We start from the raw sequence: 25,198 nt of genomic DNA on the forward strand, positions 1-25,198 counted from the left end.
TAAAAGATGAGGGTTGGATGGATGACAGAACATAGAACCACAGGAATAGAACGTAATTCATTCATTCCTTTGACAAGTATTTGAGTGCCTACCCCAAGCCAGACTGGCAAGTCCTTGAGGGTCTACCGCGTGCCAGGCAGTGTTCTTGAAGCTGGAGATACAAAAAGGAACAAACCCGCGATTCAGGGAATAAAAACTACAATTCCCCTAAGTATCTTGCTCTTCGGCTTTTTTTCCAGGGGGCGCTACTTTCCATGACTCTCTTCCCGTGATTCTCGTTGGGCAGAAAAGCCCCGCCCGCTTATCTGTCATTTAATCCAGCGCCCCCTGGGAATGAACTACAACTCCCATAATGCGGTCGAGGGGCACCGTATTTAGGGCACCACCTTTTTCCCTGCCTTGCTGGGGACGACTACAGTACCCAGAAAGCTCCGCTTCGTCTCCTGGGTGTTATTGCCCCTTTCCCGGTGCAGGACGCGGTAGTGGCCAGCCAGGGAGAGTGTCAGGCCTGGGGTTTTCTGTGTCCTTCCCTGGGTCAGGGACAAGCCAGTGATTTGACTCTTGGGCGCTCAACCTGGGAGGGAGCACAGGAGGCCGCTGTCCCTCCTTTCCGGTTCACGTCACCCTTCTCTCCCTCTCCTGCTCCACCTGCAGCCACTTAGACGGCTCCGGGACTGACTGCCTGGGGCAGTGAGTGGCGGTGGCGGTCGAGGCCGCTGGGGCCGAGGTGAGGCTGCAGCTCTCCGGGCGGTGGTAGCGCTGGGAAGGAGGAGGAGAGAAGATGGCGTCGGAGCTGGAGCCAGAGGTGCAGGCCATCGACCGGAGTTTGCTGGAATGTTCGGCCGAGGAGACTGCGGGGGTGAGTGCCGGGACCCGGGCGGGTACATCCCGCCCTCGCAGGCCGCGCCCGCGGGGAGGAACCGACTTCTGGACATCCCTGGAGCAGCCCGGCCCAGACTTGGGGTAACAGCTGTGCCGGACCTCGCCTTGTGGGGTAACAGCCCGGGGAGGCCACCGATCCTGCCCCACTCTTTCCAGTTTCAACAGCCCCCAGAGGTGCTTTGTGCACTAACCACTTTTACTTTCCCTTTTCCCCCAGGAGAACCCACGGCTCTTCCCTCTACCTCCTTTTCCCCAGCCTCCCATTAAGTCTCCAACACATGGGCCTTTGCCCTTTATATCAGCTCTGGGAAGAGAAGAGACGCTTTTTGTGTTTTTGGTATAACCCCCCTACTTTATCTAGTTGATTGCTTTTCCTGAGATAAGCAGAGCAGTGTGCTCCTCCACCTAAACATGCCACCCTAACCCAGCCCCTGCTTTGTTTTTGGGACTGCCTCAGACACCAAGCAGGCAAACGACACTACCCTTTATCACCCCTCTCAGTGCCTTTTTTTTTTTTTCCACCGGTTTGGTAAGTTGACAATGTTGATGCATGTGTGAAAAGTTTATTGAGTATGAGGAAGTAGTCGTGGAGGCTGGGAAATTTTTAAAAATTTTTTTCTAGGGGTTAGGGGTAATTGGATGGAGAACAAATGTTACATAACGTTGATAGAGCATCTTTCAACAAACACTGTGTAAGCTAAACTCGAGAATTGGCCACAGTGTAGTAGAACAGCTATGCTCCAAACGTAAAACCATTCAAACACAGTATTGCATGAAAACTGTAATATGAATATGCCAGTGTAAATAGCAGAGTTGTCAAATAATAAACTCGACGGCCTCTTTCCCCAATAAGGACAGGGAAGACCCATTAAAAGAGACTGTCCAGAGAGATTATGAATGGACCAAAACAGCTTGGGCCCCACCTCTAAGACCTCTAACTAAAAAGGCTGCTAGGAAGGGAGTGACCCGTGAATAAAAGCCAGCAATCTGAATGCTATGAACAAAATTTGGGATTAGGGGCACTGTGGAGCTGTTGATCAGTGAGTAGTTATTTTGTGTGAATTGGTGAGGACATTAAGTCCGGGCAGAAAGAAATGTCAGGAGTAGGAGTGAAAAGTATAAAGAAATAGTGTTGAATGCTGAATCTTTGCTTGTTTGGGTGTAGGTTTGTTTGTTGTTTTTTGAGACTCGGTCTTTCTCTGTCACCCAGGCAGGAGTGCAATGGCTCAATCTCTGTTCACCGCAACCTCTGCCTCCCGGGTTCAAGGGATTCTCCTGCCTCTGCCTCTCAAGCAGCTGGGATTACAGGCATGCGCCACCTTGCCCGGCTATTTTTGTATTTTTAGTAAAGATGGGGTTTCTCCATGTTGGTCAGGCTGGTCTCGAACTCCCAACCTCAGGTGATCCGCCCGCCTGGGCCTCCCAAAGTGCTGGGATCACAGGTGTGACCCACTGTGCCCAGCCTTGGGTGTGTTTTTTTAAACCTACTTACTTGTTTAGGTCTGTTTTCATTTACTTCCTACTTAATATTGTACAACTTAAGGAATTTCTGCCTTTCATTTATCAGAGATGTAAAAAAAGAAACTGAAAGTAGTGTAAACTGTGAAATAATTACAGCTGTTTGTTCTCCATGCCTCTTCTAATTGATATTCTAATCTGTTATTTACCTCAAAGTACTGTCATAGTTTTTTCTCTCACTGAATTTTGTGTCTCGACCCAGTGATACAGGGTACAGATTCCATTATCCCATTCTAAAAGTACAAACTATCAAGTAATTAGAGGTTCTCCAGTTTGTTGAGGCTCCTGAGGAAACTGGTTATAAAACTAGTGCTGGAGGCCAGTGCTCCTAGTTCTTGTTCAGTGAACTTCTCAAACAGAATTTTCAAGGGAAATGCAACAAAAAATTATGAATTTGGACTTAATTTGAGTTTGTGAACATCACACTCGGAGCTACCTTTTACCTTATTTACTTTTAAATGCCTTTCTGAACAATACGATTTTTTAAGTTTAGTCTGAAGGCCAACAAAATTCTTTCAAATAAAGAAGATGAAAACTCACTTTTTTTTTGGGGGGGGGCGGTGGTAAGGGATAGGGTCTTGCACTATTTTCCAGGCTAAAGTGCAGTGACATGATCATAGCTCACTTCAGCCCTGACCTCCACCTCCTAGGCTCTAGGGATCCTCTGACCTCGAAAAGGAATATTAAAATATAAATCCTTCAGCTATATAACCTTAATCTTGCCTTACTTTGTGAGGGCTTTGCTGGCTAATTAAGTTAAAACACCAAACACTTAAAACTGCTTTTTCAGCGTAGGCATCAGCTTTTCGTCACGAATTAAATTAATAAAGTTTTCTCTTAGGTTGAAAATAAATTTTAGGGAAGAGAGACAAGTAGAGAAAACAGTGATTGCAGGCTTTAGACCTCTGTGGGTGATAATTTGTTAGGATTGCTTCCATTTAAAATCACCTAACGAGCACTACTGTCATCCTTTCCACATTTCATTTACACACTGCTTTTCTTATTCCTGTTATGAGGAGGAAGAACTTTTTGTGATCCCATCCATTCTAGCTAGTATGCCTCATAAAGAAAAGCATCTAAGCTGACTCTTAAATATTTGTAAGTTTAGGATATTGCAGTGGCCCTCTCTTCTCGGTCTTCTCTTTTCTTGTTGGCATTGATTCTGTAAGTATGACTTTCCAACGATTCTTCACTCTGTTTACATTCCATACTACATATGGTTATAGTGTGTTCCAATGGGTGATTATGGTTTTCAAAGTAAATGTGCTAGATGTGGTGGCCCATGCTTGTAATCCCAGCACTTTGGGAGGCTGAGGCGGGCGGATCACTTGAGGTCAGGAGATTGAGACCAGTCTGGCCAATGTGGTGAAATCCTATCTCTACTAAAACTACAGAGATTAGGTGGGCGAGGTGGCGCACCCCTGTAATCCTGGCTACTCAGGAGGCTAAGGCAAGAGAATCACTTGAACCCAGGAGACTGAGGCTGCAGTGAGCTGAGATAGTACCACTGCACTCTAGCCTGGGTGACAGGGCAAGACTCCATCTCAACAACAACAACAAAATGTAAATATGTTGTTTTTCCCTGAGTGTAAAAGAAATATAGATGGGAGCACTGGCTCATGCCAGTAGTCCCAGCTACTTAGGAGGCTGAGGTAGGAGGACTACTTGAGTCCAAGAGTTTGAGACTAGCCTGGGCAACATAGCTAGACCCTGTCTCTACTTGGGGGGGGGGGGGAAGAAAAAAGCTGGGTATGGTGGCATGAACTTACAGTCCTAGCTACTCAGAAGGCTAAGTGGAGAGGATCGCTTGAGCCCAGGAGTTTGAAGTTACAGTGAGCTATGATCATGCCACTATACTCCATCCTGGGTGATAGAGTAAAACCCTGTCTCCAAAAACAACAAATTTAATAAAATAAAAATGAATTTGTTTTATGTAAAGTTTTAGGTCTGTATTGGTTATCTTTTCTTTGCATTTTTTAACCAGTTTTATTGAGATGTAACTCACATACCGTACAATTCAATTCAGCGATTTTTAGTGTATTCCAAGTTGTGCAACCATCACTATGATCAATTTTAAGACATTTTTATCACCCCAGTAAAGAAATCCTGTACCCATTGGCAGTCACTCCCCATTTTCACCTAAACTCCTGAGGTCTAATTAGACAGTCTCACTGTGTCACCCAGGCTGGAGTGCAGTGGTGTGATCTCAGCTGACTGTAACCTCTGCCTCACAGTTTCAAGTGATTCTTCTGCCCCAGCCTCCCAAGTAGCTGGGACTACAGGCGCACACCACCATGCCCAGCTAATTTTTGTTTTGTTTTGGTTTGGTTTTTTTTTGAGACAGTCTCACTCTGTGGCCTAGGCTGGAGTGCAGTGCTGCGATCTTGGCTTACTGCAACCTCTATCTCCCGGGCTCAAGTGATTCTCCTGCCTCAGCCACCTGAGTAGCTGGGACTACAGGCACATGCCACCGCACCCAGCTAATTTTTATTTTTAGTAGAGACGGGGTTTCACCATGTCGGCAAGGCTAATCTCGAACTGCTGACCTCAGGTGATCTGCCTGCCTCGGCCTCCCAAAGTGCTGGGATTACAGGTGTGAGCCACTGTGCCCAGCCTAATTTTTGTATTTTTTAGCAGAGATGGAGTTTCACCATATTGGCCAGGCTGGTCTCACACTCCTGACCTCGTGATCCACTTGCAATGGCCTCCCGAAGGGCTGGGATTGCAGGTGTGAGCCACCGCACCTGGCCTGTTCTAGATATTTTATATAAATGGAATCCAACATATTGTCATTTGTGGCTGACTTCTTTCTCTTAGGATAATGTTTTAAAGGTTTTTTCCATGTTATACCGTATACAGGTTGAGTATCGTTATGCTTGCCACCAGAAGTATGTTGGATTTTGGATTTTTTCGATTTTAAAATATTTGCAGTTATACCAGTTGAGCCTCCCTAGTCCGAAATCCAAATGTTCCAATGAGGGCTTCCTTGAGCGTGACCTTTGAGCATCATGTGGACACTCAAAAAATTTCAGATTTTAGATTCCACATTTTCAGATTAGGGATGCTCAACCTGTATCCGTAATTCATTGTTTTTTAATTGCCAAATGACATGAAATGCCTTTGTATAGATTAACCATATTTTATTTATCCATACATCAGTTGGTGAATATTTGGGTTGTTTCTACTTTTTGGGTGTCATGAATCAAGTTATGAACATCCTTGTACAAATTTTTGTGGCGACCTATGTTTTTGTTTCTCTTGAGTGTATATACACCTTGGGGTGAAATTGGTGGGTCATATGTTAACTCTTTTGAGGAACGGCCAGATTTTTCCAAAGCGACTGCATTGTTTTGCATTCCCACCAGTAGTGGATGAGGGTTCAGATTTTTCCACATCCTTGCCAACACTTGTTTTTGCCTGTGTTTTGATTACAGCCATTCTTTTGGGTGTTGTGCTTTCTCATTGTGGTTTTGATTTGCATTCCCCTCATGATTCATGATGTTGAACATCTTTTTATGAGCTTATTGGCCATTTTTGTATCTTCTTTGCTCATTTTCAATTAGTCTTTTGGCATATTAAATTTCTATTTTTTTTATTTGTAAACACACTCTTTCATTTGTAGAGCTCTTAATATAATTTAAATTTTTTCTCAACATATTCCCCAAAACTCCCAATTGAGCAGTAGTGTTTTTATGATTATGAGTGCTAGTTGTTTTATGATTAACTTACATGTTGCTTCTCCTTGTTTGAAAGCAAAACCAAAAGTGGTTAAAGGTTACAATTTTAATTGGGTATAGAACAATAATTGGAGAGTGTAGTAAAAGGCTAACCTCTAGGGATTCTTTCATTTTTTGTTTATTGTACTTGCTTTCTATCCCAAGGCTTAAATTTAGCATTCAATAAAAGGAAAGCTCCTGGAAACACTGTCATAACATGTTTACTTTAGAGGAATGAGTTGACAGTTTCTTTACTTCCCTTACAAGGGACGTCTAGTAAGATAGTGAATAGTGAACGCTTATTACTTCTCTTGTGCCACATGGGTGTGACAGCCACGAGTGTCTGAAATAAAGACAAATTAAAATGCCAACCAAACTGGAAATCACAATAATTTTTTGTGTTGAAGAAACAGTTGCAGTTAGCATATGTCAGTGAGAACTAATATGAAAAGCTATAGATTTTATTCTTTGGGGGAAATGTGTAAGCTACTTCCAAAAGACGGTCATAAATTTTTCTTGCCTTTTATATTAAGTATGTATGTTTAATCAGGTTGAAGTGCTTACAATAGAGCCCAAATCTTTTAGGTGATTGTGAATTTTTCATATAATGGTAGTAAAGTTTTTATATTTTGTTTTTGAGACAGAGCCTCACCCTGTCCTCCAGGCAGGAGTGCAGTGGTGCCATTCTCGGCTCACTGGAACCTCCAACTCCTAAGTCCAAGCGATTCTCTTGCCTCAGCCTCCCAGGTAGCTGGGATTACAGGCGCCTGCCAACACTCAGCTAATTTTTCTATTTTTAGTAGAGATGGGGGTTTTACCATGCAGGCCACACCGGTCTCAAACTCCTGGCCTCAAGTGATCTGCTCACCTTGGCCTCTCAAAGTGCCGGAATTACAGGCGTAAACCACTGCACCTGGCAGTAGTAAAGATTTTAAAGAAGGGGAGCATATGCATGCCTTTCTTGAACCAGACTTTTAAGTCTTGTTAATAATTATAATAATGTGTAATAAAGAATGAAGTACTTGCTTGTTTTACTAATAATATTTTTACATAAAGTGGCTAGATTTTTTTTTTTTTTTTTTTTTTTTTTGAGACATGATCTCACTCTGTCACCCAGGCTGAAGTGCAATGGCGTGATCATGTCTCATTGAAGCCTCAGCCCCCTGGGCTCAGGTGATCCTTCCACCTCAGCCTCCTGAGTAGCTGGGACCACAGGCATGCACCACCATGCCCAGCTAATTTTCTTTTATTTTTAGTAGAGACGGAGTTTTGCCATATTGCCCAAGCTGGTCTCGAACTTCTGAACTCAAATGATCCACCCACCTTGGCCTCCCAAAGTACGGGGATTACAGGCGTGAGCCACGCGGTCCAGCTGATTTTTTTTTTTTCCTTAACCAGAAGCTAATACTAGCTTCTGAATTTTTGTTGAAGAAATCTATGAACAAATTTGCTCTCTTGTTACAACTACTAGACTACATAATTTTTTTTTAGAATCTTTTCTAAAGAAACCTTTCGTTCTCCCTCTATTACAATTCTGCAACTGTGAAGTTTTACAGGAATGGGAACATAAAATATAAGAAAAACAAAAACTGTTTTTTAAATAAAATCATTCAATATGTTGTAAATTAAAATAGTCTGAAACACTTAACTTTCCAGGAACATGGAAGTGAATTCTTTTGGTCTTACTGCTTAATTTTTCATTCATAAAGAGTAAATTGAATCCCAGCACTTTGGGAGGCTGGGTGGATCACCTGAGGTCAGGAGTTTGAGACAAGCCTAGCTAACATGGTGAAACCCCATCTCTACTAAAAATACAAAAATTAGCCAGGCTTGGTGGCGCATGCCTGTGGTCCCAGCTACTCAGGAGGCTGAGGAAGGAGAATTGCTTGAACCTGGGAGGCAGAGGTTGCAGTGAGCTGAGATCACAACACTACACTCTAGTCTGGGTGACAGTGGGAGACTCTGTCTCAAAAAAAAAAAAAAGAGAGATAGAATAATTTCTTAGGATGATTTGACTACCTTCATTCTTGTTTTGGTTTGCTGACAGTGGGTGAAAACTGAGACATTTACCTTTGAGGCCAACAAAGATGCCTTTTAGCTTGCAGAGTGAAATTCTAATATGCTTGTTGAGGACTCTGCTTTTTCTTTTCTCTTTCTTTTTTTTTTAAACTTGTCCTCTTTATAATTACTGAATTTAAAGGATGTGTATTATATATAAAATTTTGATTCAGTCACTCTAAAGGGAGAGAATAATTAAAACCTGCAGGATTGTCTCCTAAGAAATGCTGCTGCTTTTTTGTTTTGTTTTTCACTTTTTCTTTTCTTGTTTTCCCAACCACCAGGCCACCTGGGAAGAAGTGCTATGGTTTAAAAAGGAATTTAGTCTCTCAGCACTTTGGGAGGCCAAGGCAAGCAGATCACCTGAGGTCAGGAGTTCGAGACCAACCTGACCAACATGGAAACCCCGTCTGTACTAAAAATACAAAATTAGCTAGGTGTGGTGGCACATGCCTGTAATCCCAGCTAGTTTGGAGGCTGAAGCAGGAAAATCGCTTGAACCCGGGAGGTGGAGCTTGTGGTGAACGGAGATGGTGCCATTGCACTCTAGCCTGGGCAACAAGAGCAAAACTCCATCTCAAAAAAAAAAAAAAAAAAAAAAAAAGTAGTCTCTTTCCTACTTGCATAAAGTAAATGCAACAATATCAGTAATGTTTGGAAAATAGTTTCACCTTAAGGGTGAAACCCCTCACTGTTTTTGGTTATAAGCTTCTATCCAGTTCCTTAACTTATGAACAGAATTTTTACATTTTTAGTAAAAGTTCTCTGAAAACATGAAATTGACTAGAAAGTTAATATATATCACCTCATGAATATTTAAAATCTCTCTCTGTATCTTATTTTTAGAAAGAGTGGTCTGAAGATTATAGAAGTAATAGCTAAAGTGAAGACCTTATATTGACTCCTTATGATGTTAGATACCACTTTTCTTAGTAAAGAAAACATACTCTTTTCTTAGTAAAGATGTAACTGGAATTTAGGTGGTAATCCATAGGTAAACATTGGATCTGTGAGGTTTTTTTAATTTCAGCTTTTATTTTAGATATAAGGGCTATATGTGCAAGTTTGCTACATGAGTATATTGCACCTGGGTAGTGAGCATAGTACCCAACAGGTAGTGTGTCAACCCACTTCACCCTTTTTCCTTCCCTCTGCCATCTGTGGGTTTTGTTTGTCGTTCAGTTAACTGCATTCTAGCAGAACTGAGTCTTTTCAGTTTTTTTATTTTTTATTTTTTTATTTTTATTTATTTTTTTTTTTTGAGAGTTTCTTGCCCTGTCGCCCAGGTTGCAGTGCAATGGCGCCATCTTGGCTCACTACAACCTCTGCCTCCCAGGTTCAAGTGATTTCTCCTGCCTCAGCCTCTTGAGTAGCTGGGATTACAGGCATGCGCCACCACGCCTGGCTAATTTTTGTTTTTTTAGTAGAAATGGGGTTTCACCATGTTGGCCAGGGTGGTCTTAAACTCCTGACCTCCGGTGATCCACTCACCTTGGCCTCCCAAAATGCTGGGATTATAGGCGTAAGCCACTGCAACTGGCCTCTTTTCATATTTTTTTAGTTTTAAATTTTTTACTTGGCGTAGAGGCAGAATGACTTGTAATTACACAAAGCAATATGGAAAACAAGCATATAGGCAGAGTTGGCAGAGGAGGCAGGGATGAATGACACAATAAAGGGAAAACAAGGAAATAGGGAAAAGAAAGGAGGTGATTTGAAGGGTGCCTTATTTAGGGCCTATTTTGTTTGATTTTAGAGGCTGATATTTGATCCTTGCTACAGGCTTGAATCTCCTTTGTCTTTGCTTTCATTAAAGCCACACGCACCTGTAATCCCAGCACTTTGGGAGGCTGAGGTGGGTGGATCACTTGAGCTAACTAGTTTAAGACCTGGGCAACATGGTGAAACCCTGTCTCTACAAAAAAAAAATACAAAAATTAGCCCGGCATGGTGGCATGCACCTCTAGTCCCAGCTGCTTGGGAGGCTGAGGTGCAAGGATGGCGCAAGCCCAGGAGGTGGAGATTGCAGTAAGCTGAGGTTGTGCCACTTCACTCCAGCCTGGGCGACAGAGCCAGACCTTGTCTTAAAAAAAAAAACCACACGAAGCATCTTTCTGGAGTGTTGATGTTACGTTACAGTAAGTAGTATAAACACATTTATGGTCACTTAGCAGTTCGCTTAACAGATTTTACTAAATGCTCACCGAGGCCAGAGTTTGTTTTAGACTTGATGGTGTGAGGAAGCAAGGTGGGGGCAGGGAATACACTGAGAAGGCATCTTAGAGAAAGTGAAAACCATAAATTGAGATCTGAACAATGAATAGAAAATAGCTTTGTAAAGCAGAGAGGGAGAAGTAATACAGATCAAGAGGAAAAAAGATTGGCGAGTACAAGAAGGACAGAGGACTTGCAAGCCCTGTCAGGGCACTGGATCCTAGATGTAATGGGAAGCTAAATGACACGATCAGGCTGACATTTTGCAAAAATAACTCTAGTAGTAGATTTGGAAAATGAATTGCAGAAGGGCAAGACCGGTGGTGATACCGGTTAGGACATTATTGCACTAGTCCTGGTTATGGGAGTGAGGGGCTGGTTTGGATTAGGGTAGTGGAGGTAGAGGCTTTGGAGAAACAAATGGACAGATTCAGCGGATATTTAGGAAGCCTAATAGACAAGATACAATGATCGATTGGATGTTGGGGGTGAAGAAAAAGGAAGCTTTTCAGATTTTTCGGTGTGTATATCCAGGTTGAGCTAAAATAGGGAAATGGGGAGAATAACAGATTTTGGTGGAGGGTGCAGGGGAGATCATGCATTCAGTTATGGAGTTGGTGCCTGTGAGATCTAAGTATAATTGTAACAGGTGGACATAAAGGTTAAGGGGGTCAGAGAAAAGTGGCCTTTTACAATTTGTTTTTAGTGGGGAGAGCAAACGGAAAAGCACTTATAGAGAGAGGTTGATCTTTGATGTGACAGTCTCTTGTGGACTGATTTATTCATAAGACAGTGGTATATAAACTTGTTTATCAGTCATTGAGAAATGTAGTATACTGGCTGTTCATGTTCACTGTGCACTCTTCTATGGACATACTGACATGAGAATTCGTATCACAATGAGAATAACATTTGAGCAAAGCATTAGAAAGGACATCAGATGAGCCCAATGGTTAATATCTTGTATAATGATTTATTGTAATTATTTTCTTGTAGAAAATTGCTTCAAGAGTCACTTTGCAGGAAAGGAGGGGGGCTTGTTTCATTTTAATTTTACTTACACTTAAAAGTAGAATTTAAAAATACTTGGCATTTTCATAGATTAAATTTCTAATGTACAGTGGTGAGTGTTGTAGACAAAATATTTTAACAAGCTTTTATCGTTATTTTTGTACCTCAGAATAGGGTGAGTTTGTTCAAATTAGTTTATTGCTGTTTAAAACCATTTCTTTTTTTTTTTTTTTTTTTTTTTTCTTATTTTAAAGAAATGGCTGCAAGCAACTGACCTCACTAGAGAAGTGTACCAGCATTTAGCCCACTCTGTACCGAAAATCTACTGCAGGGGTCCCAACCCTTTTCCACAGAAAGAAGACATGCTGGCACAGCATGTTTTGTTGGGACCGATGGAATGGTACCTTTGTGGTGAAGATCCTGCCTTTGGATTTCCAAAACTTGAACAAGCAAACAAACCTTCTCATCTTTGTGGTCGTGTTTTTAAAGTAGGAGAGGCTACATACTCTTGCAGGTAAAATATTTTAATTTTCTTTCTAGGAGGCTCTTGTTTTATTTGACCTCTTTTTTTCCCTGAAACCTTAAAATTTTGTTTAAAAACTTCTGTATTATAAATACATGCTATTTAATAAAAATATATAGATTATATGTAACATATAATTTAAATAATTATAAAACGAACATTCTTATAATTATTCTTGAGATCAAAAAATAGATTGTCACTGGCATTCTGGAAGCCTACTGTGTGCTTTCTTCCTTCCCCTATAATTAACTGACATCTTGACTCTTACTATAATCACTTTCTTGCTTTTCTTGATATTTTTTAGTTACAGTAATTCTGATGTTCAGATTGCCCTAGATTTGGCTAGTGAGAGCCCCGTCACACCAGCTCCTTTGTCTTTTTTACATACCTTCATTAGTTTGTGGGTGCTTCTTTCCTTTCTGGCACAACAAGATGCCCTCTGCTCACTTTGTACTTGCTCTGACCCATATGTCGAATCAGCCATTTCTTAAAGGATTTTTCTTTCATTTCGGAATGGTAGTTAGAAACCAAGATATGGGTGCTATACATATTTACTGCTATTAGGAAGACTTTTCTTTTTTAAATTTCTTATTGTAAATTGAGTATACAAAGGTAAAAAATGGAGAATAAAGTGCCTTGTCTCTTTTTTGACTATCCTACTTTCCAGAATTAATAATTATTAACATATATCCTTTCAGGAATTAGGTAAAAAGAAAAATTTCTTTTTCTTTTCTTTTTTTTTTTTCCTTTGAGACAGAATCTCGCCCTGTTGCCCAGACTGGAGTGCAATAGCATGATCTTGGCTCACTGCAGCCTCTGCCTCCTGGGTTCAAGGAATTCTCCTGCTTCAGCCTCCTGACTAGCTGGGATTACTGGCGTCCACCATGATGCCCAGCTCATTTTTGTATTTTTAGTAGAGACAAGGTTTCACCATGTTGGCCAGGCTGATCTCGAAATCTTGACCTTAGTTGATCCACCCACCTCAGCCTCCCAAAGTGCTGGGATTACAGATGTGAGCTACCTCACCTGTCCTCTTTCAGAAATTTTCTTTGTGTATATAGGCCAAGATATGTGGCAGTTTTAAACCTACATACATATACACATAAATAAAGATGGGAATATATTACATCTACTGAGCTAAATTTTCTTGTCTGTATTTGACACTAGCTTAACATCTTTCCATATCAGCTTATGTAGCTAGCTAATATTCTTTTGTGTGGATGTGCTGTTGGTGGAGACATTATTTAACTTTTTCCTTAAAACTTTTTCCTGTAAAATTTAAATTTAATAAGCTAATTTTGGTGAATGCCTCTGGGTATCTACGGTAGTTTTTCTTTATCAGCATATTTAGAGTCTCAATAGAGAACAGTATATATATTGAAAGACTATTAGATCTAGTTTTTTGTTTACTATTACAGAAACCACTTTGAATATTTTGTTGATGTTTGGAGCAGTAGACCTAGTTGAACCTCCTAATTTACAGTTGAGAAGTTGAGACCCTATTGTTCTAATAATGCCCTTTGTATCAATAGGATCTAGTTCCAAATCATTCATTTGTATATCTTATCTTTTAATCTTCAGTCTGGAACGTTTCCTCAGTTTTTCTGTGACTTTCATGATCTTGACACATTTAAAGATTACAGACCAGTTATTTTGTGAATGTCCCCTCAATTTGGGTGTCTGGTTTTCATAATTAGATTCAAGTTGTGTCTGTGACAGGATTACCACAGAAATAATGTGTTTCAACCCTGTCAGGTGGTATATATGATTTTGATTAGTTCTGTAACTGGTGATATTGATCACTTGATTAAAAGGATGTCTGCAAGACTTTTCCGCTGTAATATTACTCTTTTCCCCTAGGTGATCAGTAAGTATGTTGTGGGAAGTACTTTGAGACTATTAATAAAGTATCCTCTTCATTATCAAACTTTCAATTTATTTATTTATTTATATCAGTATTTGTGGGGTCTCATTATTATGCTCAAATTGTCCTAGATTTGGCCAGTAAGAGCCCCTTCGAGCTGTCTTTGTTCTTTTTCATATCTCCCTCATTCTTTGAGCTCTTTTTCTTTTCCTTTCCTTTTCCTTCCTTCTCCTTTTCTTTTCTCTTCTGTTTTTTTCTCTTTTCTTTCTGGTATAAGATGTCCCAGGCACATATTAAGCTTTTCCCTGCCCCAACCTTGGAAATCAACCATCTTGCCAAGGAGCTTGGTTCTTTTTAGTGTAAAATGGTGTTTACAAATAAGATGGTAAGTGTGCTGGTTGCTGTTGGTGTTATAACTCTCAGGCTGTCTCAGTAGAGCTTTTCTTTTATAACCTATCTAAATAAATGTATTGAAATAGATAGTGAAAACCGTGCATTTGTAGTGAGCTCTCCAGTTCCCATCTAAGATTCTTTCCAGTTTTCTTCCTTTGCATATTTTTAATTTCCTTCTCTGACAAGAGAAAACTCGATTCTCATTTTCCTCAAAATATTTGCTTATTTAATTATTCCTGTGTATGCAACTATCGCTGTTGCTGCTGCTGCTGCCGCCGCCGCCGCCAAATTCTTTTTGCATAATCGCCCTCCTTTACCCTACTTGGATTTCGTGTTCTGTACTGGGCCACAGTGGCCTTTCCTTCCTCTTTTTTTTTTTTTTTTTTTTTTTTTTTTGAGATGGAATCTCACCCCATAGTGCAGTCTGGATTGTAGTGGCATGATCTCAGCTCGCTGTAACCTCCACCTCCCGGGTTCAAGCGATTCTCCTGCCTCAGCCTCCTGCATAGACGACTACAGGTGCACACCAGCTTATCTGTGTATTTTTAGTAGAGATAGGGTTTCACCATGTTGGCCAGGCTGGTCTCAAAATTCCTGACCTCAAGCGATCTGCCCGCCTCAGCCTCTCAAAGTACTGGGATTACAAGTGTGAGCCACCCCGCCTGGCCTCCCTTCTGTTTTGTCAGGACAGATCCAAAATAAGTCTTGTTCTAGGATGTATAGTTTTTCTTATTTGTGGGGAAGTCCCACAAATAACAGAGACACTCTGACCACATAAGTGATGCCAGGGGTTTAGAGTTTACCTCCCAGGAACCAGATCAAAGACCGGCCAGATTCTTTATCACAGTGTTGTTGAGAGGGTAAATGAGATCCTTTGTAGTGCTTTACACAATACTTGGTACACAGTAAACTCACAGTAAATGGCCATGCTGGGTGCTGGGGATGAGTATCTCATTTTAAAAGTAGGTGTTCCCATGAAACCTAGTGCACTGGTAAATGACATAGAGTCTGTTATTTGGAAAGATGAAATATGGTTATTGGAATTCTGGGGAGGTTTCTAAACTGCACCCTTCAGGATAGAGGTAACTGATATCCATTATATGGGAGGTTTCTTTAATGAGAAAAAATGATTTAAAGGATCTTCTGTATATAGTACTTAGAAAAAGGATTTGTGAAGGGAATAGATTAGTTTTGCCATGGAGAGTTATTTGTTCATAGTTTCTAAAATTGTGTTGGCCACAAATTATTTTTCTGAAGTCTCCATGGTGTCAGAAAAAAGCTATCTGGGTGTTTATAGGCAGTAAGCTACTTTTTATTTACTCTATTAGGAAAAGAGTGGTCAAACTTAGCATTTGTTATTCATTACTGAATAGAAATGGTTTTAGAGTATAAAAATCTTAGTTGACAAAAACCTTAGTGTTGATTTTGATAATGTATATTTTGACATTTTATAACCATTAAGAAAAAACACTAGTAGATTATGAAATCATACTTTCATGAGTAACTTAAGTTTTTAACTTAATACTTCTGTTAAGATATAGAGAAGTGAGATTTCATTCCCCTGTTTTTTTAGTATAGTTAAATTGAGAACCTTCTTTTTTAACATTTAAAAATGTATCGCATGAATGTTTTAGATAATCAGAAATCAGCATTGGGGGCAGGGGTGGCTTATGCTGCCATCAGGAGTATTTTTGTTTCTAGATAGTATTTTATGATACTTTATTAAATAATTTTGCTTAATTTTTTTTGCTTTAATGCTAGTTTGTATTGGTATATAATTGTACGTATTTATGGGGTATATGTGATATTTTTATACATGCACATAAAGTGTAATGATCAAATCAGGGTAACTAGGATGTCCATTACCTTGAACATTTATCATTTCTTTCTGTTGGGATGTTTTGACTCTGATTCTGTTGGTCATGACAGTTGAGATTATGCTAAAAATGACAACTCTATAATTCCAAAGACTTTAAATACCAAGATATATTTATTACTCAGACTGTGTGACCAATTCAGATGAGTGCCGTGGTAAGTAGAGGGCTCTGCTCCAGGTAGTTTCTTCACCCCATCTTATATTTCCACAAGCTTGGCGTAATGCTTTCAGGGTTCACCACAGCAAGAGCAGAATAGAGCTTGTAGATCATGCCCAGCAAGTAAATACTTTGTCTCAGAAATGATGACCTTGCCCAAGTCTCATTAGGCAAAACTAGTCCGAATGCCTCTGTCCAGCTACAGAACAGGTTGGGAAGGTGTAATTCTCCTAAGTCTCAGGGATAGATGAAACTGGGATGTGGATGAGCATTAAAAGTGTCTTTAGCAATGATTTTTTTTTTTTTATGTTTTTTAGAGTTATTTTTCCTCCCTGAGTCATTAGGATAAAATGAAGTAACGTGTGTAAAAGCACATAGGTAACTATAAAGTATATATGTGTGAGGTTTTTTAAAATTGAATACTCTTCTTCATATAAATTACTGAGCCATGATAAGCAGAGGGGTGCAGATAGTTCCAGTTCCTTTTCTGTGTGGAAATAATAAAGCTCTCATATGGAAGAATGACTTATTTCCATGAAGAGGGGTTGTTCTTTCAGTTTCTTGCTTTTTAAAAACCTTGAAGTCTTGATCTCTTTCAGGGTTCTATTTTAAAACTGAGTGTTAGGCTGTTATTGCATTGCTATACAGAAATACCTGAGGTGGGATAATTTATAAAGAAAAGAGGTTTAATTGGGTCACAGTTCTGCAAGGCTGTACAAGCATGGCCCACACATGCTCAGTTTCAGGTAAGGACCTCAGGAAGCTTACAGTCATGGCTGAAGGGGAAAGGAGAGCAGGCATTTCACATGGCGAGAGCAGGAACAAGAGGTGAAGAGAAGGTGCCACACACTTTTAAACAACCAGATCTCAAGAAAACTCACTATTGGGAGAACAGCACCAAGAGGATGCTCCTAAACTGTTCATGAGAAATCCCTACCATGATTCAGTCACCTCCCACCAGGCCCCGCCTCCAACATTGGGGATTACAGTTCAACACGAGATTTAGAGGGGACACATATCCAAACCATATCAAGCTGTTTGTTTATAATATGAATAGTCCAGAGATTGGAATCAACATTGTGTTAGTTTTAAAACCATTAGTTATTTCTTTTTTTGAGATAGAGTCTCACTCTGTCACCCAGTCTAGAGTACAGTGGTATGATTATGACTCACTGCAGCCTCCAACTCCTGGGCCCAAGTAGCTAGAAACATAGGCGTGTGCCACCATACTCAGCTAACTTTCGTATTTTTGTAGAGACAGGATTTCCCTATATTGCCCAGGCTGGTCTCAAACTCCTGCACTCAAGGGATCCTCCCACCTCAGGCTCCCAAAGTGCTGAGATTACAGGTATGAGCCACTGTACCTGGCCAACATGTGTGATACATGCTGAAATTATACTGTGTGTATTATACATACATGAATGAAATTATACTATGTATATCGTGGCTTACATTTTTTCATTTAACAGTTTGTTTTGGAGATCTTTTTGTGTCAGTATACATAAATCTACCTCATTCTTTATAACTACTGGGTTTTCATAGTAAGGACAGGCCATAGTTTATTTGATTGACCTAATAGTGAAGTTAGAAATGGAGATTTTTAGGTTATCTTTCTGTAGCAAACAGTGCTACAAAGAATACCCTGTACATGTTTGTGGACATCTCCTTGTACATGTTTCAGTAAATACCGAGAGGTAGAATTTTAATTCTTTATGTTATCACGGGGCCTTCAATATAATGGAATTTCTCTTGTCTACACTGCTGTCTCTGACCTGGGAAAATGACAGGTGGTGAGTGGTAAATATCTTCTAGATAATTTAGATTTCTATAGTTGTCTAAAATGAGTCTTATGTTCTTATTTTGGAGATTTGTGATTATTTTTATTCAGTTTGGTGCAGAATGAAGTGTAGAAGTACATGAGGTATCATATCAACTTGACATGTAGCTAGCTGCCTTTGTCTAGTAGGAAATAGTAGAACCATAAAGGCTTTGAGGTAATCCATTCAGGTAGGAAACTCAAATTTATGTCATCAAAATTTTATCTCTTGGTCCCTGTGTGAGTTTTAAGTACTTTTTCACGCCTGTAATCCCGGCACTTTGGAGGGCTAAGATGGATGGATAGCTCTAGCCCAGGAGCTCAGGACCAGCCTGGGCAATATGGCGAAACCCCATCTCTACCAAAAAAATACAAAAATTTGCTGGGCATAGTGGAGCACTCCTGTATTCCCAGCTATGTGGGAGAACAACTTGAGCCCAGGAGGCGGAGGTTGCATTGAGCTGAGGTTGTACCATTGTACTCTAGCTTAGGCAATACAGCCAGACCCTGTCTCAACAAACAAAACTTTAAACTTCTTTTATGGTTGGGCAACATGGTTAGTCTTATTCTATATGCCTTTGAAAAGAAGGTATATTTTGCAGTTGTGGGATGTAATTACTGACATGCCTACAAGTATTAGTTGTTGATTTAGGTCTACTATTTTGCTATTTGTTTTCTGTTTGTCCCTCTTTTTTTGTTGTTGTTGTTCCTCTGTTCCTTTTGGGATAATTAAAATGGTAGCATTTCATTTTGATTCTTTTTTTTTTTTTGGCTTTTTAGCTATTCTCTTGCATATTTTTAAATGGCAAATCAGGATTATAATATGCATCTTTAACTTGTCAAAGTCTGTTTTTAGTACTTCACGTAAAATAAACGAACCTTGCATTTATAGTTACATTTATTCCTTTCATCCTTTGTGCTTCTTGTCATATATATTGCACCAATAAACATTATAAACCTTACAATGCAATGTTAGTCTTTTAAAGACATTAAGAAAAGATAGGAAAAATATGTATAACCATTAAAATTAACCCACACATATCTTGCGCCCAGTGATCTTGATTCTTTCCTGGATTAGAGGTTAGTAAGCTTTTTCTGTAAAAATCCAAGTAGAAAATATATATGCAGTCTTTGTTGCAAATTCTTTTTCTTTTAACTTTTTTTTCTTTCCTTCTTTGAGACAGGGTCTTGCCCTGTCTGCTGCCCAGGCAGGAGTGCAGTGGTATAACCACAAATCGCCGCAGCCATGACCTCCCAGGTTCAAACAATCTTCTCACCTCAGCCTCCCAAGTAGCTGAGACTACCAGTGCATGCCACCATGCCTGCCTAATTTTTAAATTTTTTGTGGAGATGGGGTCTCACTGTGTTGCCAGGACGGTTCTCGAACTCCTGGACTCAAGTAATCCTCCTGCGTCAGCCCCACAAAGTGCTGGGATTACAGGCATGAGCCACCACGCCCAGCCTTCTTCTTTTTTAAAATAGCTGTTTAAACATGTAAAAATCATTCTTGGCCAGGCGCAGTGGCTCATGCCTGTAATCCTAGCACTTTGGGAGGCCAAGGCAGGCAGATCACGAAGTCAGGAATTCGAGACCAGCCTGACCAACATGGTGAAGTCCCATCTGTACTTAAAAAAAAAAAAAAATTAGCTGGGCATGGTGGCGTGTGCCTGTAATCCCAGCTGCTCAGAAGGTTGAGGCAGGAGGATCATGCCACTGTACTCCAGCCTGGCCAACAGAGCTTGACTCCATCTAAAAAAAAAAAATCATTCCTACGTTGCAGGTTGAACCAGAGGCTGTGGGCCATTGTTCTTGACTTTTACTGTGGTTACTAATTATTAGTTCTCTCAGTTTATGTTTATCTGAAAATATTTTTATTATCTATGGCCATACCACCCTGAATGTCCTGATCTCATCTGAAAATGTTTTTATTTTGCACTCATTTTTTTCTTCCTTTTTTTATTATTCTAGGAAAAACACACTTTTTCTCTACATTCTCATGCAACGCTTCTGACACCAGATATGTGAGGTTTTTTTTTACACTAAGGATTTCACCCACTGTGAACACTGGCTGGGTATCTTACAATTTAATTCTGACTCTGTCTACCTGGAGTTATTGTCAGAATCCAAAGGCTAACAGCTCAGTCTCACAAGTCTGCCCCCCTATGTTAGACGCCAATTGCAATTAGTAGTCACCTATACTTCTGACTGACCAGCCATATGTTGGGGTCTCCAGTAGTTCCTCCTTGGGTTGGATTAACTTGCTAGAACAGCTTGCAGAACACAGGGGAACACTTATATTTACTGGTTTATTATAAAGGATATTGTAAAGGATACAGAAGAACAGCCAGATTGGAGACACAATAGGGCAAGGTATGGGAGAAAGGGTGAGGAGCTTCCATGCTCTCTCTGGGCCTACCACCCTCCTAGCACCTCAGTCCCTGGGTGCAGTTCCAGCAACTTGGAAGTTCATTAAATCTTGTTGAATTTTTATAGGGGCCAGGCATGGTGGCCCATTCCTATAATCCCAGTACTTTGGAAGACTGAGGCAGGTAATTACTTGAAGCTAGAAGTTTGAGACTAGCCTGGGCAACATACTAAGATGCTGTCTCTATCAAAAAAAGGGAAAAAAAGAAAGAAAAAAAAAAAACAAGAAGTTGCCAGGTATAGTGGCTTGAGCCTGTAGTTGCAGCTACTCAGGAGACTGAAGTGGGAGGATTGCTCAAACCCGGAAACTTAAGATTGCATTGAGCTGTGATCAGGCCACATTCCAGCCTGGGTGACAGAGCTAGACCCTTTCTCAAGAAACAAAACAACAACAAGGCCAGGCACAGTGGCTCACGCCTGTAATCCCAGCACTTTGGGAGGCCGAAGCAGGTGGATCACCTGAGGTCAGGAGTTTGAGACCAGCCTGGCCAACATGGCGAAACCCCGTCTCTACTAAAAATACAAAAATTAGCTGGGCATGGTGGCACACACCTGTAGTCCCAGCTGCTCAGGAGGCTGAGGCAAGAGAATTACTTGAAATGGGGAGGCAGAGGCGGCCATGAGCTGAGATCACACCACTGCACTCCAACCTGGGCAACACAATGAGACTCCATTCAAAAAAGAAATTTGGAAGCTCTTCCAGTCCTTTTGATTTTTTGTGGAGACTTCATTACATAACCATGATTGATTACATCATTGCCCACTGCTGATCAGTTCACCATCCTCAGAGCTGGGGTTGGGGCTTTAAGTTTCAACCCTTTAATCACGTGCTTGGGTTCCCTGGCAACCAGCTTCCATCCTAAAGCAGTCTTGAAGCTCCCAGCCGTCATTCACCTTGTCAGAACAAAAGACTTGGCTGGGTACAGTGGCTCATGCCTGTAATCCCAGCACTTTGTGAGGCGGAGACAGGAGGATTGCTTGGGCCCAGGAATTGGAGACCCAACCTGGGTAACATGGTAAAACTCCATCTCTACAAAAGATACAGAAATTGGCCCTCCATTGTAGCACGCACCTGTACTCCTAGCTACCAGGGAAGTTGAGGTGGGAGGATCACTTGAGCCCAGGAGGTTGAGGTTGAGGCTGCAGTGAGCCATAAGCGTGCCACTGCACTTCAGCCTGGCTCAATTAAAGAAAAAAAAAAGACTCTTCTGTCACCCAAGGGATTTCTGTGGCAGTAACTAAGGCTAAAGACTTAATTTTAGCACATCTGCTGGCACCCTCATCTACAAGAGTTTTAGGAGCCTGGTGTCAGGAACCAATATAGATTTATTTTACACTCCCCATTTCATTTCATGGAATTGTCCAGATTCTCTTAATATATGATCTATAAATATATCTAACTGGCAATATGATTAAAGCAAATGAAGCAACTCAGGGCACCCCAAGCAACCTTTTGAGGCTCTTACTCTTGAATCAGGATTTCTCATGGACCATATGTGTTGTGTGAATACCAGAAATAGGGGCTATGTGAGGAGACCTGTATCATTCTGTACAGTGAACCAGTAGAATGTTTAATTTCCCTTTTTAGTTAAAATTTAAGTAGAAATGTAAGTTGTAATATTGTCATCTTGCATTGCAGTTGATTTTTTTGCCTTTCTAGGGGTGCATATATGTCACTTTGAAGACCCTTGGTCTCAAATGCCTGTTTGGAAGAAATTGTTTGAAATTCCAATAATATGAATCTTAGGAATTCATAAATATTTTGAATCTATTTCATATACATCTATGTATTTTAACGTGTAATGTGATTTCCACAAATCTGTGGGAAAACACCATTACATTGAAATTTATTGTTCTAATAACGTGCCTTGAAAGACTTCCTAGTATGCATCCATATGGAGAAGCAGGTCCTTCGACTGCTTTCATTGATCAAAGATCTGACAGATCTTTGGGAATGATACTTCCTTTTTTAAAACACCAAGAAACTTTACTATTATCATTCTTCTAGGGTGGATTCCAATTTGAAATATTTCTGTTGTATATAGTTATTTTCTGACACTCTGATTTTTTTTTTTCTTTAACTTTACAGAGACTGTGCAGTTGATCCAACTTGTGTTTTGTGCATGGAGTGCTTTTTGGGAAGTATTCACAGAGATCATCGATATAGGGTTAGTAATGTCCAAATAATAACCATGCCCAATATTGCATTTTATGATTTTCTTTCTTTTTAAAATGCAAAAATTTAACACTAAAATGGGGGGAGGGTGGTTTAAACAGTTTGTTTATTTAGATACCATGAGACATAGGATGGCAATGTAGAAACAAATTATGAATGCACACTTCTTGGAGCATACGATTTTAAAAAGGTAATAGAGATATCAGCTCTTCTGTATTGCTTTTCAACTAGTTTGTTTTTGTTTTGCTATTTTTAAATGTTTATTAAAGGGCATCTCCTACATTGTAGGGAACTGTTGTTAGATGGAATTTTTCACCCTAATCATAAAATAGAAAGGTAGAGAAAGAATATTTTAATATTCTTAATGCAGGAGCCCATCTGGGTCAAAGCTTTTCCTCCTGTTTGTTTTTATTTATTCTACCCAAGAGTTCATAATATGAACTAAAACAGTTACAGGGCTGGGTGTGGTGGCTCACGCCTGTAATCCTAGCACTTTGGGAGGCCAAGGTGGGGGATCACTTAAGGTCAGGAGTTTGAGACAAGCCTGACCAACGTGATAAAACCCTGTCTCTACTAAAAAAAAAAATTAAAATTAGCCAGGCATGGTGGTGCATGCCTGTAATCCCAGCTGCTTGGGAGGCTGAGGCAGGAGAATCACTTGAACCTGGGAGGCGGAGGTTGCAGTGAGCCAAGGTCACCCTACTGCACTCCAGCCTGGGCTGCAGAGTGAGACTCCATCCCAAAATAAAAAATGTAAATAAATTAAAAACAGCCACATAATTGGGCTACTTATATTCTTGTCTGTTCATTAGTCTCATAAATCAGTAAAAGAGGCCCAGTTTCCTTTAAGCTGTTCTGCCTGTGTTTGATAACTGAAACAAGCACATGTCATTTTCCAAATGACTCCTACCCGCGTTTCTTGGCATATATCTTTGCCTTCCCTGGGGATAGTTGTCATTTGTGGGGTTACATTAGTTATATTGTGATATGTAGCACACAAATACTTACTTTGGGCAGAATATAATAGGACTCATTCTAAAATTTGCTGTATCTAATACCTGTTACTAGGCTCTTCCTCATAGTATTTTAAGAAAAGCAGAATTTCTTGTCTATCAGTCGTTAATTCTGGCTCTGTGATACCGGATTTCTCAAATCATTGCCCTGTCTTAAGGAAGTATGAATAATTCCTGAACTTTGCAGGGTGGTGAAGAGTTTTTATTATCAAGCAGTCTATTTCGTATTTCCTGAGCCCCTATTACCTGTCCTTTCAAAGAATGGCTATTTAGGGAGTATTAGAGAAGAAAAATTAACTCTTTCTATAGTATTTGTTGGTTAATTTCTCCAAAGCAAATGCAGCACTCAGACTGTTTTAGGAGACAGCAGCTATAGGAATCTGTATAACCCCTGAGTCTATTACGTTTATAGCATCACAACCTGTAGCATAGATATCAGCATTATACCAATTTAACCAAAACCCAGCAGGAAAACCCTTGTGATCCTCATGATTTTCCTAATTAAGGAAGTCGTGTAGGCAAACATATCCTCTTTTAAATATCTGTAGCTACCGTTACAAAGTAGGTTATTTTATTTTGAAATCACTAGCTTATAGTCTTATTTAAAATAGACTTTAAAACATTGAGAGGTTTGACATTTTATCTAATTTTATGCCTCCAAAGAAATTAAACACTTAAGCAATGGTATTTCCTGAGCACTTGATATTCTTATTTATTATCTGATAGCCCCCCCGTAAATATTTATTGACAAGATACTTTACAATTTTTTTTCAAGATGACAACATCAGGAGGTGGAGGTTTCTGTGACTGTGGTGATGCTGAAGCTTGGAAAGAGGGTCCTTACTGTCAGAAACATGAACTTAACACCTCTGAAATTGAGGAAGAAGAGGTAAAAACATTTTCACAAAGTTGTTTTTAACCCACATTTGAAGTATTTTTAGAAATAGTCATTAGATGATGTGAGAAATGGATAAGCAAATAGTACTTCCACTATTGACAGCAACCGGTTTACTTTGAAAGCTCTTTACATTTTGTGGATGTCTATGGTTACTAATAGTACACAGTTGAAATTCTGAAAATTTTGTTTAATTCTGATTTTTTATTTGGTTGGGGTTTTGTTTTAGGCAAACTTGAAGTTTATTTGAGTACTAATTTATGATAGAGGGGATTATTTTTCCTATATGTGTAGACCACTTAACTAAGTTGAATTTTGTATATCTTTGCTACAACAAAGACTTTCTGGGCCAGATAAGTTTCCTTTCTGTTACTAAACATGACAGCCAACCCCAATCATTCTCTCCTGGTTAATCCATTATCATTGGATATGTGATGGGGCCATGTGTAGTACTGATAGCTCAGTACAAATAATCCCCACTGTTCACTGTGTTTTTCAAATTGTTGATCCTGCATTATTTTTCTTAATTAATATTTCTAATGGAATAGTAGACTCCCACAAAATAAATGCTTAAATCTCTGCTGCCTTTTTAAAAAAGATTCAAAAACTTTTCATATGTTTCTGATAACTCACTTAACTATAATTATACAATGATAAAATCT

General features: G+C 39.9%; 1 protein-coding gene across 6 annotated transcripts in view; it reads left to right on the top strand.

Moving 5' to 3' along the window:
• The first annotated feature begins 398 nt into the window (after window positions 1–398).
• Window positions 399–25,198, top strand: part of UBR2 (ubiquitin protein ligase E3 component n-recognin 2) — a 117,257-nt gene continuing 92,457 nt past the window's right edge. For 5 of the 6 annotated variants that reach the window (XM_032299420.1, XM_032299422.1, XM_032299423.1 and 2 more), the window contains exons 1-4: window positions 400–859; window positions 11,654–11,913; window positions 22,542–22,620; window positions 24,417–24,530. In XM_032299420.1, coding sequence (XP_032155311.1) covers window positions 782–859; window positions 11,654–11,913; window positions 22,542–22,620; window positions 24,417–24,530 — 531 coding nt within the window. In that variant the 5' untranslated portion in view covers window positions 400–781. Of the gene's footprint in view, window positions 860–11,653; window positions 11,914–22,541; window positions 22,621–24,416; window positions 24,531–25,198 lie in introns of all 6 variants that reach the window. The other variant, XM_032299421.1, reaches the window with a different exon arrangement.

Source organism: Sapajus apella, unplaced genomic scaffold, assembly GCF_009761245.1.
Source record: "Sapajus apella isolate SASKATOON/1434 unplaced genomic scaffold, GSC_monkey_1.0 scaffold41, whole genome shotgun sequence".
Taxonomy (NCBI): domain Eukaryota; kingdom Metazoa; phylum Chordata; class Mammalia; order Primates; family Cebidae; genus Sapajus; species Sapajus apella.